At 43.1% G+C, this 21,802-nt stretch overlaps 1 protein-coding gene across 1 annotated transcript in view; it reads right to left on the bottom strand.

The window, feature by feature from the left end:
- Nucleotides 1–307: 307 nt before the first annotated feature.
- The window catches only part of spata5 (spermatogenesis associated 5), a 94,753-nt gene continuing 73,258 nt past the window's right edge, over nt 308–21,802 (bottom strand). Inside the window, exons 16-17 of the mRNA XM_044040759.1 lie at nt 18,342–18,506; nt 308–808 (exon numbers count right to left, since the gene is read on the bottom strand). Of these exons, the coding sequence (XP_043896694.1) occupies nt 629–808; nt 18,342–18,506 (345 nt within the window). The 3' untranslated portion in view covers nt 308–628. The remainder of the gene's footprint in view (nt 809–18,341; nt 18,507–21,802) is intronic.

Here is a 21,802-nt window from a genome sequence, read left to right on the forward strand (position 1 = left end):
GACGTTCAAATGTCTTTAAAATGATTCAGTTTTAAATGATTAAAACTCCATTATCTTCACAGCTGACATTAGTTAATAACCCTAACCTGCAATTTAACCAGGTTCTGCCTCACTAGGACCAGGTTTTGTTCTCCATCAGGATTACTGGTCCTGATTATATCCCTCTATGAGCTAACACCACAGAAACAAAGATTACACACCGAGTCTTAGCGACAGAAGCTAGCTCTCTAAGAAATCGTGGTATAGTAAAAATACTATTAAATACTAGTATCAAATATTTTAACGTTCAAAAATAACACAGTGGAAGTGGAAACATGGGAAGTATTTATTGTTACACTGGACAATGGTGGATGCTTTTATTGTAGAAGCACAAATGATGCATTTATTCATATCTAGTAGAAAAACACTGTTTCCAGTCAGGAGAGTGAAAACAAAACCATTAACCACATTCATTTTGTAGCAGCTATAAAACACAAAACTTGAACAATAACAAAAAAAGAAAATCAACCAATACTCTGTGACTTGTCCAGCAGTTTGAGGCTATTTCAAACGCACACTTTTAGAACAAAACTAGGCTTTGAATGTGTACTCAGCAGCAGCAGCAGCAGCAGCAGCAGCAGCCTGGGGGTCAGAAGAAGCACAGGCCACTGTGCTGCTGCTGATAGCTGATATATGAGTGGATGAGAGAGTCGGGGATGCGCGGCTTCACAGCGTTCAGGGCGCTCTCAAAGTGTCTGGCGTGGACGTGCTGGGCTTTGATGTCCTCCTGCAGGGCCAGCAGGGCGGCCTCTCTGCATACTGCCGTTATCTGCGACAGGAAACAGAGACAGATATTCAGCTGTCACGCAGAACCTCAAATCATGTGAGCGGAGGCTGATCACGTGACGTCACGCAGGGACACGGTCCTTTTACAGCACACAGTTAAAAAGGAAAGAAAAGGTCACTGTCAGTAAAGTTAATAATAATCTAGACTGACATGTGGATTATCGCTCGGATGGGTAAAAGAACACAGAAATATCAGGTTAATCTACACTCTGGTCATAATTTATACTCTCTAATCGAGTGAGATCATTTGTTTTCCTTATATAAAGAGTGAGGACGCCTCATTTAAAACAAAAAACCTGGCCCGACTTATTTGTGTTTATAAGCAGCTGTTATGGACCAGCGAGACAATCACATCATTCTGGAGTGTTTCTGGCACAATTAAGGAAAGCAACACACGGACAACAGTCCCATGTAATCTGCATCAAACGTCTCTGCTTCACAAACACGTGAGGTGTGAAAAGGAAACTCAAGCCTATGAATAAAAGTCACCGTGTTAATGTGATGAACTATTGTGTTAGTTTCAATCTGAAATCATTTAGACTCAGACAGATTTTAATCTGACAAAACCATCTAGAGTTAAATCTCAGTTTGATATTATTAGTTCATCAAGACTTCGACTAAAACCACGGTTACAGGTCACAGGAAACATGTAAAGCATGTGATATTATGAAATAGTTTTAACTTTAAGTATTTAATAATTGGAACCCTTGAGTTTGAAGTCACTGCTTCAGACCCATCGGTTTGGTTTTAATCCTAGTTGCGTGCAAGTAAAATGATTCCTTTTATTTATTTATATTGTGTTGTTTATTTTATTGTTGTGCCTTTTTTTATGATGTATTTACAGCTGTACGTATAAATAACCGTTGACCTTAAACAAGTTTGAGGGTCTTAAAAATGTCAATACTTTATGTTTGTCTCTGGAGACCATATGTGGAGTTGAATTGATTCTGACTTTGTGTGTTTCCTGGTTCTGCCGTTTAAAATCAGCCTGAACTCAGGTTTATTTCTGCCTTTAGAGCAGCTTTCTTTGGCTCTGCAGCGTCTACAGTGTCAGAACGACTGATAGAATTATGCAACGGCTGACACGAGTGCAGCAGGTGACCTTTGGGAGAGTTTGTGCACACGCCACAGCGGTGACTCACTTCCGAATCAGCGGCGATGGCTGACGGAGGCCAGGCAGCACTTTCACTGCAGTGCCACCCTCCGGAGTGTGTTCACACACACCTTCCTCCAACAAGAGCCTCACAGGAAACGATCGGCCTGAACAACCACTGATAACGTGTGGTGGGAGGTCAGTGGGACACGCGGTCATGTGACACACTGAACAGTGGGAGTGTTCATGCACAACAATGTGCTTTCCTCTACAGCTGCACAGATAACCACACCCTGACAGTCCACAGGAGCCTGCACAGCATCTTCTCTCTGCTCATGAAGTATTGAAGTATTGAAGTATTTGGGAATTATCAATGCTTTTCCTCCATTTTACTGATGGTGGTCTTCAGATACTGTCTTAACCGTCTTCAACTACCACAAATCCTCAAAAAAACCTGTACTGATGGACTCCCATGACCTTCTAAAGTACTACTGCACACCTCCTGAATGACCACTAGAACCTCCTGAAGGCCGAATAAGAACTTCTTAGACCTCTAAAAGGGTCTTCACATCCTCCAAGACTCACTGAATGTCCTTAAAGGGCCGGTAGATCCTAGCGATTGTCTACTAAAACTTCTAAAAGTACACACAGAACCTTCTTATTGACACAAAGAGTGTAGGAATCTCCTCATTGACCACTGCTGTCTCTTAAAGGATCTCTAGAACTTCACCAGGACCTTCTTCACGTATCTGTAGAACCTCTTCATTCATGAAACATTCTCATTAGTGGTTCAGTGTCCAGGACACAGTGACACCTACTGGTGACACCGCAGACTGTAAACCAGCGTCGTAATCTTCTGCTTCTAAAACACAAACACATGGTGACCTACATCACACATAATTGCCTAAAGCACAAATAAAAGTACATTTAAATGAAACTAAAATATTTCATTTAAAACAATTCTACAAACATACGTTACATTTCTGAAATGTCGTAAACTTGACATTTAAACTATGAAAATGACAGAAACACAAGCCAATATTTGAGCTAGCTATGCTAACTTACTACACTGGTTAACCTATTCTTCACGTTCGTTTAAGGACGTTCATGTAAAATTGTTTAAAATGGAGGAAGGACACCATTCTAACAGTAACTGTTAGCTAATGCTGCTGAGATGAGACTGCCGGGTCCACTATACATAATGTTAACCAGACCCTGAACCAGAACCAGAACCCGACCCGGACACATTTGACTGTGTAAAAAAAGTTTCCATTTAATGAAAAATATCAACAACGACGACTCAGTGGAGACAGGAGGAGAGAAGTCATGGTGTTTTTCACATGAGGGGAGATAGATGTGTGAGTGTGCACAGCTCAGGACAGGTGCTATGCAGATGTCAGGATGTGAGGCTGAGGCCCCCCCCCCTTCTGTTTCAAGCCAGTGAGCAGCATGATTTAGGCAGGGTAAACACACAGGGCCGGGTTAATTTTGTATAAGGGTTTCCCATCATTCAAGTAATTTGGGCCTGTCAGTAATAATGATGGAAAACAATGAAGCCATGTATCCCGCTTCCCTGTTTACAAACGGACTGAGGGCGAGTCAGCGAGGGATGCCACATGTTGAACAATGTGATTTAGTGTCGTTTCCAGGCAACGTCCATAAACAGGAACAGACAAACAGTGTCACTTCTTATTTACGCCCAAACGCACATGAACGGGGACACGTTTGCCTCGACGTGCCGCAGATATCACCAGCCAATAGTTATTTGGTTGTTTACTTCCACAACGTCCCGCGACCTCATTAAAAAATATGTCCGGAGCCGCTCTGAAGCACGCACACACACACACACACACACACACACACACACACACAGGCCTGCACATTCATGCTGCTGGGTTTATGAGCGACTCTGTGAAAGCGATCAACAAGCCAGTGTTTCCCGCCGTGTGTTTGCAGGACATGAAAAAACAGAAAACCACAAAGGCAAACAGGGCGAGCGACAGAGCAAGTTTGTTTGTAAACGACACCGGAGCCAAGAGTCCAGCATCGACCCCCCCTCACTGCCACCCTGATACCCCAACTCAACCTACAACCCCCCTGAAGACCTAAAGGGCCTCCAGGCCTTCTGTAAATGTACAGATCTTACATTGAGGTTCAGTGCAGCAGTCCAAAAACAAATGAAAGATCTCAGTCTTTTCTATTTTATTGCGATGCAGACTCTATCTTTCATTCCCTTCATAAATGAAGTCAGAAATCACTTAAATATATACGTCGTTCACGGCTCCTGAACGTCGTGGCTCTGAGCCCGACACGAAGTAAATAGCTGCAATTATTCAACAACCTCTCAGTTGTGGAGTCGGGCTGAAAGTTGCTGACTCAGAGTGACCCAAAACAAAATCGGTCCGGATTGTCAAGTTTCTTTTTTTGATGATGAAGCAGAAACGTGCACAGTGAGCTCTTCACTGCAGCTGCTTCACGTTAAACAGAAACTTTAATAATGCTAAAGAGTCAGTCTGTGCTCACATGATGCAGTGCTGGCGACACCAAAGCCCGGCGGGTCCACTTAGTCCTGACGGGTCCACGTTATAATCAAGTCCACTGAAATCTGGTAGCAAGGTGAAGCTCTGTAGGTCAGGTGACAGATTACTACTCATCTACAAAACTGTCCTTAAAACCAGATAAAAGTCAGTGAATCACAGACAAACGCAGACGTGAGAGACAGAGTCCGTACATTTGCACAAAAGTGTTATTTTTAAACACTCGTCGTGAGAAGAACCGACGAAAAAGAAGCAGAGAAAACAGCTGCAGTTTAATGAAACACTTGATACTGCTAATACACAATAATACTAGTATTATTATTATTATTATTGTTATTATTATCATAATAATAATAATAACAATAATAATGATAATAAACTATTCACTGGCAGAACCAAAATCAGAGGTGTGCCTCACCCGGTTGTGGTGAAATGAAAATTTGTTTTGATGGTGGTGTATTATGTATTATGATTATTAGAATTGTGATCATTATTATTTTTTAAAAAAGGTGGATGAGAGAAAAGGAAAGAAACTAAAGCTGAAACTAAATAAACTAAACATGTACAGTCAGCTTTGATAGAGAACAAGTTTTTTTTAAATAAGGGCAGGGATGTAATAATGAATATATGAAGAACAATTATGAAGAAACGCAAGTATGAAAAACAATATTGAGGCATGTATGTGAAGTTCACTGTTAATTATACTATATTGAGATTTATGGCCCCTTCATATACTGCTACCATCAGCAGCAGCAGCAGCAGCAGCAGCAGCAGCAGCAGTGTGTCAGTCATTCCACTTTAATAAAATCTCAGCAGAGCCTGTTAAACCACAGAGCTTCTAAAAGCCTCGCTGGAAAAGTGATATATAAACTGAAGTGAAGCAGTCGCCACATCCTTGTTTCCACATATTACTCTAATGACACGTTTCCCCCGGTGGTTCTCCAACGTCTCACACACTCACAGGAACATACAACGACATAAACACCAACATGTATGTGTGTGTGTGTGTGTGTGTGGAAGAGCAATAATAATCACACACAGACGGTTTTATTAATAATCTCCAGAACTGCTGTCAATAAATGTCAGAGTGAGACAGACTGGGCTCAGACAAATATAATGACAATCACGTGTTTGCTGGAGCCTGGAAGTGACTGTTGATCAGTTTCTACAGACAGGAAGAGATGGTTCAGACTGAAGATCGTTAAAAATAGAGCAAGGAAGTCGCTAAGAACCAGCATGGACAATAAAACCTCTTTAAAGCTGGCTGGCAACATATAGTTTTCAACGTTATTAGTCAATAAATCCATTCGAATCGCACACTGTCCAGTTACAGAAAGACTTCCGAGACGAGAGGACGCCTCCTATTGGCTGCTCCACCAACAGCTATGTTCACACCCTACAGTAGAAATCTCAAGGTTCCAGCATCGGAAACAGCTGCTGACGATTGTTTTGGATCATCTGTCGCACTTGAGCCTCCGTCCCAAAAAACAGGAGACGAGACTCGACAATCAACAACGTCTTCTGGAGATCTTACACTACAAGTCCAGGAAGTAGAATGGAAGTCGTCCTTAACTCGTCTCATTCTGCTTCCATAATAGTCAATAAGAAGCTGAGCTGGCATTAAAAACATCAATAAAAACATAAATACAAAGACAGAGAGCCGAGATCCGCGAGCCTCTGCACGTCTATGTTCTCTTTATACTTTTATATAATATGTCATAAAACAATAAAGCAATGACATTATCCAATTGAATCGATTAATAAAAGGAAATGGGTGTAACCTGGATATCAATAGAAGATATTATATATTAACAAGAGTAAACTCTGTGAGCTTAGAGTCAGTGAAGTCGTTTTAATGAGGTTATGACATGAGGACGGGGCACGTGTCATGCTCAGCTCGGGGGGCAGCGGGCCCTCGCTGGCCCTCGCTGGCCCTCGCTGGCCCTCGCTGGCCCTCGCTGGCCCTCACTGGCCCTCGCTGGCCCTCGCGGGCCCTCGCTGGCCCCCCGTGCTCCCAGCGATCAGGGAGCCACGACATTCCTTTATGCTCTGCTGCTCACTGCACTGAATGTGAGGTCCTGTTGACCTTGTAAAATAAGACAAAGCAAAAACTTTAAATGAACCCCAGAGAGGAAATGAAGCCATTGTAGCAGCGAGCGGCGTAAGGAGATCCAGCGGAGAATAACAGAATATAAATAAGAACATAGCAGAGTGGGGCTGCATAAACACACCCGACACTTTTTAGCACCAGAACGTGGCGAGCGGAGAAATTTACGAGTGGAATAAAAAGTGGTGAATATCAACATTTAGACGGAGATGCATAATAGAGACGGTAATGACCTCGAGTCCCGAGTCTTCAGTGTTCATTAAAAAAAAAGAGGCAGCAGTGAAACTGTGCAGCACACAGCTGTGAAATCTCCAAGAAATAAAACAGGTAAATAGAGTCAGAGCCAGTGATGAAGGTCAGAGGTTAAAGGGAACAAAGAGCACAGCGCCAAAAATAATATACCGAGAGGCAAAAAGCCTTAAAGCTACAGTGAGTAAATGTGGGAATGCTAGTGTTAGCAGGCTACATGCTACCTTTCTGTCACTACCAGAAAAATGACTTGTTCTACACGAGAAGAATCCCTGAACTCTAACTTCTGAAATGAAAAAGAACATTATTTTGATTTAAAATCCCTGAAGCTGCCGCGTACTGTTTTGACAGGAAGTGGCCACAAGTGACAGGAAGTGGCCACACTTTGCACATGTATGCACAAAATAAAACTGGGTTTCTAGCAGGTGCTGCAACTGACATTTAATTTTCAGAGTCATTTCATCTGTCCGAGAACTTGTTTGGTCCAAAAATGTTGAAAAATGTCCATCAAATGTCTTGTTTTTGTCCACAAACCAAACATTATTCAGCTTTTAATGATTTCTCTGTGACGTGGAGCAAAGAAACCAGACAATGTTCACATTAAAGACGCTGAAAAATCAGAAACAAAAACAAAACACAACACTGAAAGCGATCTTTCTGCTTCATTACTGGCAGTTATGCAAATTTCAGACGTCGCGCTCACGGCTCATCAGCTGTCGCTAAATCTGGCAACGTCACATTTTAGTATCAGAGCAGGAACCAGATACTACGCGCTGAGTCGAGTCGGAGCTGTGAAGTGAAAAAGCGTAAAAACATATTTTCTCCCTCAGTATTTACTGGGTGAAGGTGAGAGGAGGCGTGTGTGCCATGAGACAACCTGTTGAGAGTGACGAAAATAAACTCTCCTGGAGGAGGAGGAGGAGGAGGAGAAAGCAGTCTTGCTGCCTGCTGGCAGCACATAGCAGCGTTCTCAGGTCAAATCTGTCTGGTGTACTTTTCGCTTCCTCCTCCAACAAAGGTGCTCAGTGAGTGAATCAGACGTCCTTAATGAAGGGCTTGTTAGCTCGGCTACGGCAGCAGATCCACTAGACCCCGCGTGTGTGTTTACTATCAATCCGCCCTTGTGTCTACAGTGGGCTACATCCAGTCCTCCCCCCTCCTGCCTCACCCACTCCCTCCCTCACACACAAACGGCCACATTTACAGGAGCGAGCCTCACCCCACCCCACACCCCCGTCACCCGCTTCCTCTCTCCCACAAAACCTCCTCTCCTCCATCAATCCACAAGTCCAGCGCACATACTCTGCAGACGCACATACGTGCACGCACTCGCGTGTGCAAACGCACATGTAACACACACACAGGTAGAGTACATGCATGTAAACGTTAGAGGAAGTCATGAACATACAAAACAGAAGCATGGCGCGTAAAACTGATGAGAAACAACATCTTTAAAGTAAAGCGAGAGCATAAAGAGGCAGTGATGCAACATTACTGACGCCAGACTGTGGTCAAATGAAGAAGAAAACACCGTTTAGACTTAAAACTGTCGTGTTTGGTCATCTCTGCGTGCATTTTAAACATCTCCATCTGCTGTGTTGAATATTTAAAAGTCACTTCAACCTCTACCAAAGTCATTTTCTGGTCACATACTTCAAGAATCCCTTTAAGGTACTTTATACAGAGACTGTGAATGTGTGAGGAAGAGGAGGGAAGAAATCTGCCTCCTGTGAAAAGTCTATTTACACCACTGTATTTTAACATTGGGCAATAAAGAGAAAAGTTTGAGGAAGAACTGATTTATCACGTTTGAGCTTCAAAGGACAAAGAAAAGAAGATTTTAAAAATGCAAGGCAACAATGGATGATGTGCAGTGACATCTGAAACATTCGCTCTAAGAGGATCCTCTTATGCAAATGGAAAAATATCAACTTCCTTCTCTAAAATTAACCCCCAGACCACGCCACGGTATCACCACCACTGCCACCGCCACCGCCACCGCCGCCTGAAACCCTGTCACTGCAAAAGAAAAATAATCTGCATCCAATTTGGAGAGAGGAAATGAAATAATATATAAATCAAAGGACGTCGGGGGGGACGGAGCACAAACTCTCCAACCAGAAATAAAATGTTTCATCCTCCAAGAAGGCAAAGAGGAAGTGTCTGCAGTGACACGACTCTGCCAAGAGAAACAAGGCCTGACCACAGCTCCATGTGAAACCTATTTAAGATTACAGAGGAGAGAGGGGGAGAGAGGGGGAGAGAGGGGGAGAACGGAAACATGGCACATGATCATAAATAGAGTGGAGTGTGTGAGACTGAAAGAGAGAGCAGAGGAATTTAGATTCCACTGAAACTGTGATGATGATGAAAGTGTGACGCTGTTAGCTTCTCCTCATGTTCCATATGTCACAGCTGAAACAAGAGAAACCGCCATGAAGACATTAAATGAAGGGCTGAAAAGACAAAAACTACGATCAAATTTACTGAAACACAGAGAGTATCGCAGACGACGCGTTTGCACAAGCGCACTTTGCATTACCATAGTTGTGCTATCTAGTTTGTTCAGACAGCTAGTGTCTTAGCAAACGATAACTAGCTTCGTAGCAGCAAACAAATGGCTTCTTAGCAGCCGACAGCTAGCTTCTAAGAAGCAGAGAGCTAGCTTCTTAGAAGCAGAAACTAGCTTCTTATAAGCATAAACTAGCTTCTTATAAGCATAAACTAGCTTCTTATAAGCAGAAACTAGCTTCTTATAAGCAGACAACTAGCTTCTTATAAGCAGACAGCTAGCTTCTTATAAGCAGACAGCTAGCTTCTTATAAGCAGACAGCTAGCTTCTTATAAGCAGAAACTAGCTTCTTAGAAGCAGACAACTAGCTTCTTAGAAGCAGACAACTACATTACATTACATTACATGTCATTTAGCAAACGCTTTTATCTAGCTTCTTATAAGCAGAAACTAGCTTCTTGACAAAAGACAGCTAGCTTCCAAGTGAGACTTGATTTTAACATTACTGTTGTCTTTGATATCAATCAAAACAATAATAATAATGTTATATATTTTATTGATTTGTGTACTTCCATGTTCACAACTTCTAACTAGGTTGTGAACATGGAACATTATTTCCTTCGGTTTTTAGATATTTAGATATTTTAATGCATCAAATCAAATCGTATCAAAGTATCTTTCCTGAATCATAGTTTATGGATCTGGACACACAGGGAAACGTCCTCTAAAGGACAAAATAAACACTAATCTAACCTGAACACGATGACAAGAAGCTGCAGATTTGCTCAGTAATCTAACAGAGGGGTTTGTAAAAAGCCGAGAAGTTGCATGTGAAAGCCAACGTCGTGGTTATTGCGGTAATGTCACTGCAGCTTATGCAGGAATTGAGGCTGAGGTGTTAAAGGGTTCACAAACTTATCAGTAAAAATAAATACAATCACAATATCGGCTCAAAGTGCACCACATTTGTTTGCTAAAGATAAAAAAATGTCAAAGAAACTACATGTTGACTAAAAACATTGTCAAAATGACAATAAAACAAACAAAGAAGAGGAATTTAAGATTTAAGTGGGTCATGGAAATGAACAGTAAAAAACTTACAAGAGTGATTATTTTGAGGGATAATTACAAACCCTTACACAACAATTCTATTTGTTGCTTAAAAAAATGTGTAAAAATGTCAGAATGAATAGAAAAATGTATAAAACTTTTCCTCTGATGTTAAAACCTGCAATAAAAAGTAGAAATAAATAACGGGGTTTATGGAATATCTGTCAAAAGAAATTCAAAATAGGACTTTTGGAGTAAATAACTTCTCACTGTGTGTCAAATTTACCGTCTTATAAACCAATCCCCACCGCTCAGAAAACCTGTTTAAACATTGGTTTGAAGGGGTTTTGATTGGCATTCACTCCCATCGGCATCAATGTAAGAATTAAGTTGTAAATTAGTGAAGAAAAATCTGTGGAAAGCGCTAAATGTTTGAGTCATGAACGTGGAGGACGTTCATGACTCAAACCCTGTACAGCAGATTCACAACAACATCCATGATTCATTCTTATCAGCGCCGGCTTTTTCTGTTTTGGAAAGAACTGTGTGGGACGACACCTGCGCTGAGGACGCACAGTGTGTGTGTGTGTGTGTGTGTGTGTCTGTGTGTGTGTGTGTGTAGAAGTATAGCTGGGCTTTGCCTTTAAGGGCGTATTTGTCCTCGCCCCTTAATCAGACGAATGAAAGCTGCACATTCTCCCTGGACCTGGGAAGGCAGGGATGGCATATTTACCAAACACACCCACACTGAAGTGACCTGGAGGCTCATTGTGTGTGTGTGTGTGTGTGTGTGTGCATTTGTTAATGTCAAGGTAGGTAAAACTCCACCTGTGTGATGTGCTCCACTGAAATGTTCTTTTTCCTGCACCACCAACCCCCCCCACCACTCCATCTTTCATAATATACACAGAAGCTGCATACCAGCAGGGAATGTTCACATGTATGTATGTGTGTGTAACAACCTAAACATACGACAGAGATGATCTTCAAATACACTGACTCTCTCTCTCTCTCTTACATATATATACGTATATATATGTACATATATATACATATATATATATATATATATATATATATATATCAGTCAGTCAGTCATCATCTAACCGCTTCATCCTCCACCAGAGGGTCGCGGGGGGTGCTGTGCCAATCTCAGCTACATGGGGCGATAGGCGGGGTACACCCTGGACATATATATATATATTTGAAATACAATTCAAATGTCTGTTACCATGTCAGTTCAGTTCAACATCAGCTCCACACAAGTGTCACCCGGTGACATTATTGCACTGACAACGCAAGACGATGCCAAACCAGATGGAGTACAACTGAAAACACACAAAAAAAGCTCCCACGAATAGTGGAAGTCTTGTCCCCGCCCGCCCCGCTCTGCTGCTGTATACAAACAAACACTCCATCTATCATCCAACCTACTCATTTATCCACCCACCCAACTACCTAACCACCTATATACCTATTTATCCATCCAATTATTTACCGACCTACCAACCTACGTGTCTATCCATCCATCATCCATCCATCCTGTGTGTTTGCCAGACTTCTGCAGGTCACCACAGTTTCCTGACTGAAGCATTATGGGAAATGTTTTCTTTCTCTCCTCACCTTTGTTTAACCTGCGGCGTCGACTAAGAACAACACAGTCGCGATGACACGAGGTTCAGAGGAAGCGAGACGTCTCACAGTCACACAGTCATTCAGCAGCAGAGGTGTGAACACACACACACACACACGCACACACGCACACGCACACACACACACACAAACACACACACACACACACACACTCACACTCACAGTCTTTGTTAAGCTGTTGACTGTCTCTCTGTGTGTGACCATGTTTGTGTGGGAGTGGCAGCGTGTCTGTGGTCAGCCACAGAACATTAAACACACACACACACACACACATACACACACACACACACACGACTAGAGGTTAAACCATATTATGGAAAATCGCTGCCAACTTTGTCAGACACGCATTCCACCAAAGCTGACATGTTTATTCGATGATGATTACAGATTTTTTTCTCTGGTGAATTGTGTAACATCACTTTTATTCAAACAGCAACACGTTCTGTTGATGCTTCTTTTTTTTGTGTCCTTGGTGATAAAAATCTTTGCAACAACAAATAGCGGCTCATAAATCAGAGAGACAACGCACAGCCAGAGGAGGAACAGCCACGACCACAACAGGTGTTCAGAGGAAACCATTTGTCTTCCTGCGAGGGTGGTTTTACTCAGTGTGTGTGTGTGTGTGTGTGTGTAGGTCTTATTTTATATCATTTAAGTGCTGAAAACAAACCTGTGTACATCCTGCACATCTGCTCAGGCTACTATTATAAATGTGGAATCCTTACAAAACAACTTTATAACTACGACACTGCTTCGTCAATATAAATCAATAATCGTGAGTTACCATGAAGAATATACAAATGCATTGATAAAAAGAATATTATATAATTGTAAATGCACTATACATTGGTTGATGGCTTGTCTGTAAAGTTATACATTGGTTTAATAAAGCTGCTAATGCTATGCTGTTACTTACTAACAGCTAGCTTCCTAGTAAAAGATAACTTTACATTACATGTCATTTAGCAGAAGCTTTTATCCAAAGCGACTTACACAAGTGACTAACTAGCTTCGTAGCAGCAAACAAATAGCTTCATAGCAGCAGACAGCTAATTTCTTATAAGGAGACAGCTACCTTATTGGCAAAAGACAGCTAGCTTCTTGGCAGCAGACAGCTACCTTATTGGCAAACGACAGCTAGCTTCTTAGAAGGCGACAGCTAGCTTTTTAGCAGCAGACAGCTAGCTTCTTAGAAGCAGACTGCTAACTTCTTAGAAGGAGACAACTAGCTTCTTAGAAGGAGACTGCTAACTTCTTAGAGGCAGACAACTAGCTTCTTAGAAGCAGACAGCTAACTTCTTAGGAGACAACTAGCGTCTTTAGGAGACAACTAGCGTCTTAGAAGCAGACAGCTAACTTCTTAGGAGACAACTACGCCTTGTAGCTAAGACAGCTACCTTATTGGCAAAAGACAGCTAGCTTCTTAGCAGCAGCAGACAGCAAAAGACAGCTAGCTTCTTAGCAGCAGACAGCTACCTTATTGGCAAAAGACAGCTAGCTTCTTAGAAGCAGACAGCTAACTTCTTAGAAGCAGACAGCTAGCTTCTTAGCAGCAAAAAACTAGCTTCTTGGCAGCAGACAGCTAGCTTCCAAGTGAGACTTGATTTGTATGTTACTGTTGTCTTTGATATCCATCAAAACAATAAGAAACAACCTAGTTTGAAGTTGTGAACATGGAAATGCACAAATCATATGTATATATATATATATATATATATATACATATATATATATATATATACATATATATATATATATATACATATATATGTAAGAGTCAGTTTTTAGATATTTAGATATTTTAATGCCTCAAATCAAATCGTATCGAAGTATCTTTCCTGAATCATAGTTTATGCATCTGGACACACAGGGAAAGGACAGATATAAACACTAATCTAACCTGAACACGATGACAAGAAGCTGCATATTGGCTCAGTAATAAACAGAGAGGAACTTAAAGCACCACGTGCAGCACATTGACGTGGAGACGTTGATCTGCCTCATACACTCGTACATGAACGTCCAGACTTGCTCCTGCCAGTTCGAGGAGGAAAGAAAAAAGAAAAAAAGAAAACATAGCTAAGAAAACAATTGCACCAGTGAGTTTGAATGGCTGTCAGCCAAGCGTCTCCGACACCTGGGCTCGGACCAAAAAGGCCCCCCGCCCCCTCCCCCACCCCATCGAAGGCAAAGGACCCACCGCTATGGAGGTCGGGGTCAGTCGAAGGCATCTGTGATGGAACACAAAGATGTTCTGGTACAGCTGAACACACTGCAGTTAGTGGTTTTATTAAAATGACCCCCCACAGCGGCTCTATATGGAGATGGAGGTCACAACACAGTGAACGCTCAGGGGGGAGGAGGTGGAGGAGGAGGTGGAGGAGGAGGGCCGTCGGAGCAGCGTGCTGTCAGTGGCCGTTACTTTATACGTGTCCTGCATCGGAAACTGCGACGTCGCTCTTCGTCGACAGCTCGTCAGGAGGTGCTAAGTGCTCTTTACCGAGGTTGTTTTCACGCTGCACTTCCTGGTGGTCACCTGCCAATCAAACTGAGCTCCACAGGGAGGTCTGCAGCGTCCACTCTGACTCAAGCCTGCTACGTCATGTTCTCAGGAAACTAACTGCACATTTAGGGATTTAAATATCATAGTTTTTTGGTTAAGATTTGTTGAAATATCATGTTCATGTTTCATGGCCCAAACCTACATAATATTGAGAATAATCAACAATTATTTTCTCAATACTTTTCAAAGGCATTAATATGACTGGGATTGGATCTGGGATCAAATTCACTGTGATATTTCCTGCACATGAGGGATGGACTTTTCTGTTTGTCTGTTTGTTCTGTTGTTTTTAAACCAAAAGGGAAAATGAAGTTTCTACAGTCTATCGACTGCACACACACAATCATACGAGATGAATCAGAGGAAAACAGTCTGGTATTTGGGAATCTACAACGCACACGAGTGGAAAAAGTAGTGTTTTAAAGTATTAGACGTAGTAGTAGAAATCTATGAAATATGATTTAATTACAAGAATAAATAAAGCTAAAGTGTGTGAAGCTGCAGGAGTTACATTCCCATGTCTCTAACTTGACACAAGTCAGTTTTTAACTGTTGACTATTATTATTGTTGTGATATTATAACGTCGTGTCAAAAAACTGTTTGAATGAAATATCTCTCTGTGTCGCTAATACAAATTTAAAAAAAGCTCTGCGTCGTAACCTGAGAGGGTTTCAACTTTTCAGCAACAAGGCCTGGAACTGAAAAAAACCTCCAGGACTTTTCCTGTCAGGGCTTGATCATTAAAAAAAAACAGAGCGTAGCATCACACCTTCCTTCAGGTGCAAGTTAAACCCTTCTTCTTCTTCTCCTCCTCCTCCTTCTCCTTCTTCTTCTTCTCCTTCTTCTTCTCCTTCTTCTTCTTCGTGACAACACTGCGATTACAGTATCAAATGTTGCTTCTGTTTTAGGGGGAGTGATGGCAGAGGTGAGGAGGGAGCGCCGCCAGCACAGTTAAATCTCTGTGTGTGTGTCTGTGTGTGTGTGTGTGTGTGTGTGTGAGTGAAGGGTTCAGTTGGAAGGTGAGGGTTGGGAAACCAGATGTCACTCCCGGCAGGTAGGAAGACAGGTGATTTTAACAAGCTTCTCACTCTGAGCCGATAACTCCCCCCCCCCCTCCTCCTCCTCCTCCTCCTCCTCCTCAGCCCAGCCTCCCTCTTCTTTCAAACAAGCCTGAAATCCCAGGAATGTAATTAAAGTCAAAGCTCCAGGTCGTCAGACTGCCAAGACTGGGGACTGAAACGTGCTCAGTGTACCCGTCGGAGCGTCACCTCCACAGTCATGTACAGTTTGCCCTGATCTGTAAACACCTCATTATTTAACTCTTCTGTATTTAAACGCACATGGAAATGAGCAGCGCAGGTTAGACCAGGTGACAGGTTAGACTCTTAAACTAACAGAATAAATCTGGACAGGAGGTGTGTGTGTGTGTGTGTGTGGGGGGGAGGAGACTGTAAAGACCGCGAGTGTTCTGGGCGACTTCCAGGTGTCAGAGTATTGGACGAGGGTGTTAATGAAATGAAATGGAGAGTCTGCACTCGACAAATTAATCCTCAAAGACTTCAAGTCTCACCATATTTTCCAAGTTATGTGTTGAGGGAGGGTTGAGCACCAGCACCATTATATTTAGACTAAGATCAGGTTCTGCATCTGCCAGAATAAAAACCTAATTTTTGTGTTAGTCCGACTAAAACCAGACTCTTTAACCCTTCAACAGCTAGCTTCTTGGCAAAAGACAACTAGCTTCTTAGCAGCAAACAACTAGCTTCTTGGCAAAAGACAACTAGCTTCTGAGGAAGGTGGAAGATACAAGCTGAAACTGGTTAACAAGGTAAAGGAAAACTTACTGTTGTTGTTTAAACAAACCAACCAAAAAAACTTGCCTCTTCGAAGAAGACAGCTAGCTTCTTAGCATCAGACAGCTAGCTTCCAAACTGGCAAGAAGCTAGTTGTGTGCTAGCTGTACTGTATTTAGCTATTAGCACTGTTGAGCAGTGTTAAGCACAGTTTTTCTATCGTGCCTTGTTAACGTTAATCAAACAGAATCCAGTGACGCATTAATTACAAAGTCTTTATTAATCCCCAGAGGGAGAAGCTGGTAAAGAGGGAGGAGTCTAGTGTATATCTGTGTGATAGAGACAGCAACTGTAAAGCGTTGGTGTCACCAGCTGACACACAGAGAGATGGAGAATGCAACCTAAGGAAGTGAGAACAGTGAGAAACCAAGACGCTCGCGTTCTATACGACATGACAAGTGAAACTGAACGCTGCGTAACGGCCTCCAGCTCCAATAAAAATCTGACTGAAAAATCTGGTGAAATGTGAAAACCTTTATTTACTTGTTGATTTGTTGGTGATCTTCTATGTAAACACAACATTATCTTCAGCACTGTGTCGCTCTGTTCTCTGTATCCTGTTATTCCCCGGGATCAGTTTGAAGTTTATCTAATTTGACCTCTAGGGTCAGAATGTGAAGTATAATACAGTATAATACAAACACGCACGGGTGATATCTGTGGCACGTCTTTGAATTTTTGAGGGTTTTCGAGAACTCAGCGGCAAGTGACGGCAAACCTCCATTCCACAGATGAGACACTACACCAGAAACCCCGATGTCAAACTCCAACACCTGATAGTGGCGGATTGGTTTCTTTCTGCATACCTCCTCCAGGTGGGGGGCGGGGCCTATGACTTCCAGAAGATAATAATGTTGGAGAGATAAAAAAGATGGAAACACCTCAAGATCCGACTTGATTTAAGAAGTGAGACAAAGGTTGGCGAGGACACGCGTGTGTACGTTCATACATGATAAAACTCCTGAGAACCTCCATAAAAGCTGTGATATAGCGAGAACCGCGAGAAAACCTGGTCACGTGACCCCACCTGTGCGGATCAGAGCGCTTTTCCAGTTGTGTGATTGTAATGTGATGGAGAGAACGCGACTCTGGACAGAGAACCTGTAGAGTTTCATCATAAACGCGCCTTTGTTGTTTAGTTCTCCATCACGACGACGCTCTGTGACACAGTGAAATCACTTCTGCGCACAAAGCTACGCTTTCTCTTTTGTAAGCTTGTGAAAACAGGGTTGCTGGTTTGAATCCTTGGTCGACATACACACCACACACTTCCAGAACAAGAAACAAGCCGGGAAAAAATGACAGAATAGTCGGATTATCATTGTGTTGTGAAAATGAGATTAAAACAGATTATGGACAACAAGACTGTTTACTTTGTAAGCTCATTTTCATGCAAACCTTGAGAATAATACAGACATTATTCTATCTTAATATCTTTAATATCATAAATCATATCACCGCACTCGTCTTTCGGTTTTAAGGGAAAATTAGGATTTTATTTTATGTCTCAGTGATAATCCATTAGTTCAAAATCCTAAATCAGTCCAGTCAGATTATTTTTTTTGTGTCGCCAGATAAAAAATTGCTGCATTTGACTTCAAGGTTTATTGTGTAAAACTGAAGTGAAATTATTGTAATTAATATAGAAATCAAAGACAAATATATCATAAAACATGAGTTGTAATTTATAGCTGCTGTATATCAGTCTGGAGGCCTCATGATTTTACAGTGTTTTAGTTTTGATGCAAAGTGAAGCCACGAATGCTCCTGATATTTCACAAATAAATGTTAAACTGTACCTTTAACATGTCTGATATACACAGTGAAGGGTTGGTGGTTTACCTTTAAACAGTTTCAGGAAAACTGTCATAAATCCTAAAAAAGGGAGCGTGACTCACCTCTGCTCCAGAATATTTCTCCGTCCTTGTGACCAGTTCATCCACACACACGTGTTTGGCGACCGGCATGTTGCTGAACTGGAGGGAAAAGATCTCCCTGCGGGTCGGAGCATCTGGAAGAGGAACGTAGATGATTCGGTCGAGGCGTCCTGGACGCATCAGAGCCTGAGGGATGGAAACAGGAAGAGCCGCTCAACGTCTGATTTACCGCCAACACAACACAAATCTGTCAAACTGACGCTCACGCACGACCATCAGCCGTCACTCAGACTCCTGCGTGCTGTCAATCACACCGGTTTCCACTCATGTGTGGAAATAACTTACAAACTGATCGTGAGCTTGAAGAAGACCTGGAACTAGCAGCTGAGACCTAATCTGTGGACTTCCATTCAACCAGTTCAATCCTTTCAAAGCAGAAGAATACGTTCACTTTTATATCAAGGTCTTCAAACATCACAAAAACACTGTCAGGACAGCGCGGCGTTGACCTTTGACCGTCTCACTGCTCGCTCATTATGTTATTCTCTTCACTCAGGACCATTTGCCAACCAAATGCCTCAAAGCCAAACCATGACATTGTAGTTTTGCCCGTCTCACAGTCAGCATGGAGACAATGTTGACGTTATCTGATAAACCCTCCACTTCCTAAAGATCACATCTCTGTGACCCCAAAACAGTCCTGGAGCACCCAAAGCCGTCGCTGTCTCGCTTGTCAGACGTCGTTAAGTGTCAGGCGCCTCCTCGCAGACGTCTGTCTGCAGCTCGACGTCACGTGGTGAGGTTACGGTCTACGACTGTTTGCTTTGGGTCGTCTGTTCATGTGAAGAACAGCAGGATTTCAAAATAGCAAAAAATGTGTTTTCACTCATCGCAAATGAGCTTTTCATTTCAGAAGGAACGAAGCGTCAACAGAAAAACAAACACCCACTGGAACCCACAGTTTCCTCGCATGCAGCTGGGCCAGACCGGCCTCAGCGGGACGAGACCCGGGCCAGACCGGCCTCAGCGGGACGAGACCCGGGCCAGACCGGCCTCAGCGGGACGAGACCCGGGCCAGCGGAGACGAGGAGACACATGCAGACACAAGCCATGCAGGACGTCACGTCAGGAGCCATCAGTGAAGGTCACAACACGCATGTCCTCACCACAGAGTCTACTCTGAATAATTTGAATGTAATCTGTGTGATGAGTATGATTTGGATCAAGTGGAGTAAACCCTGTTCTGACTGAACCCCAAAAAACACATAAATCCCAGTTTTAATCCAGCGTTCACTCACACTTGGACTTTTATCAGCTTTGGCTCATTCAGCACGAGTGAGAACACGAGGTCAGAGTGAACATGACGACTTCTTCTTCTTCTGTCTCATTTTTGGCAGGGACGCAAACTCCGGCGCCATTTCCACAGCAATGCAAACACTCATGTGCATCTACGGTCACAGCCGTCAATATTATCAATATTGATAATATTGATAATATTATCAATATTATCAATATTAGCGACTTGAAATTGTTAAGTTACCACTGCAATTGAACAAGGGACCGAAGTCAGAGCTACAACATGCTAACGACTGTGACTCAGTCATGGCGTTGTTGTGGTTTTCTTCCTCTGGATCATTTGTTGAAAACCAATGATCTTCTCAGTAATGTGTGACGGTGTTAATCATCATTATTGCACAGGTTCACCTGCTAATGTTAGCGTGAGAGTCTTTGTCGAGCTTTGAAACTTATGTAAAACTAACGTTCAGGTTGATCAACTTTAAACTTACTGACACTGACGGCTCTCACACTTTATTCATCAAATCATTGACTAAACACTGTAGAGAACTGTCATTAACACTTAATTAACACATAAACACTATTCTTCAAAGTTTAGCTTTGAGCTAAAAAGACTGGGGTTAGGTTCCACAGGTTCCACAGGTTCCACAGTTCCACCACACACACGAACACTGATGCAGTATAATACAATAATGAGGTTTTACAGTCTGTTACAGTGTAACAGATGCACTTCTAACAGTTGTTTAATGGTCGTCAGCCTTGTGTTTCTGTGTGTGTGTGTGTGCGTGGAATATGAGAGGATGGAAACTGGAGACAAACATTAATAGTTACCCTTAGGTAACCACAACAGAGCCACGACTGAGAGCGGAGCAATGGATCACGAGAGGAAGTGTCGTCGTTGTTGTTTTCTGGATTCTTCCACTCAACCGACGACGATTAGGGAGAAAAAACCAAGAGTTTTCAATCGTAAAGTCACTGCGAGTACGAGCCGCAGAGGAACCTTCAGTCCAGTCATCAGACGCACGAGCGCGTGTGATCCACGACCTTTTATTTAAGTTGGAGATAAAAGGTCACGGAACTGCGATCGCACTGCACACACACACACACACACATAATGGAAGCGCCCGTGGCTCCGAGGGGCCGAGGCCCCCCCAACACGCCGAGCAGACCCTCAGCTCTGAGACTGCTAAACTCATCTGACGGCCCTGGAGGGAAAGAAAGGCTTTTTTTCTCTTTCCTCTCAGCAAGAGCAGGAGGCCCATCCATCACTTAACAAGATACACTTCCTGTTCTCAAGGATCCGGGGGAGGGGGGAGGAGACGAGGAGGAGGGGAGGGGGGTAAGGGGGGGAGGGGGGTGACCCCGAAAGACAAATACTTGGCTTGGCATGTCGGGCGAGCGTTGACGGGCTCTTTTTGTAACGGCATCATTCCACCTGAAGTCTGAAGACTCAACTGGCAGAAGGTAAGAGACGAGGGAGGGAGGGAGGGAGGTGGTGGAGGGAGGGAGGGTGAAAACAGAAGAAAGGAGGACAATTGTTTGGGCCCAGAGAGCCAGACACAGACAAACCACTTGAAAAGGAGCAAAAACTCCCGAAACAAACCCAGATGAGCTGAGGTTGGACTGTGAAGCTGCACGATGGATGGTCTCCAGCGTGCAGCACGACTGACATGATAGACATCATTACACATCAGCCATTACTAATTAGACACGCCCCCAGGTAAGAAATACCAACTGACTTCAACACTGAAGCATCTGAACACAGGTGACACTGAGTCCTCGTCCACTTTCTGTGTTGCCGATAACAACAGTAATCATTCCGTGATGACGCCCTAATGACAGACGACTTCCTATCTGTGAAGGCCGGTGCGTCTCCCTAACCACTGAGGAATGCTGGGAATCTTCTCCCTGAGCTCCAGGAGTTTTATTCTTCTGACTTGACGACAGTGAGCGCTCAGGCTGGTCGCAGCGGTGTGTGTAAATATGTGGCTTGTTGCCTGAGGAGACGTGAGTTGACTTTGTTCCACGCCTGCAGACACTTGCTGCATGTGGTTTCCTAACCTGTCAGTCCACAATCCTCACAGGTCTCGGTGAGTCATGCACGGGCCACCCCGGGTTTGTGCACAGCGCACACGCAACCACAGACGTTCGAGCGCGACGGGAATCATCAAACTCTGGAGTGCTGA

The sequence above is a fragment of the Solea senegalensis genome, linkage group LG12, assembly GCF_019176455.1.
Source record: "Solea senegalensis isolate Sse05_10M linkage group LG12, IFAPA_SoseM_1, whole genome shotgun sequence".
Classification (NCBI taxonomy): domain Eukaryota; kingdom Metazoa; phylum Chordata; class Actinopteri; order Pleuronectiformes; family Soleidae; genus Solea; species Solea senegalensis.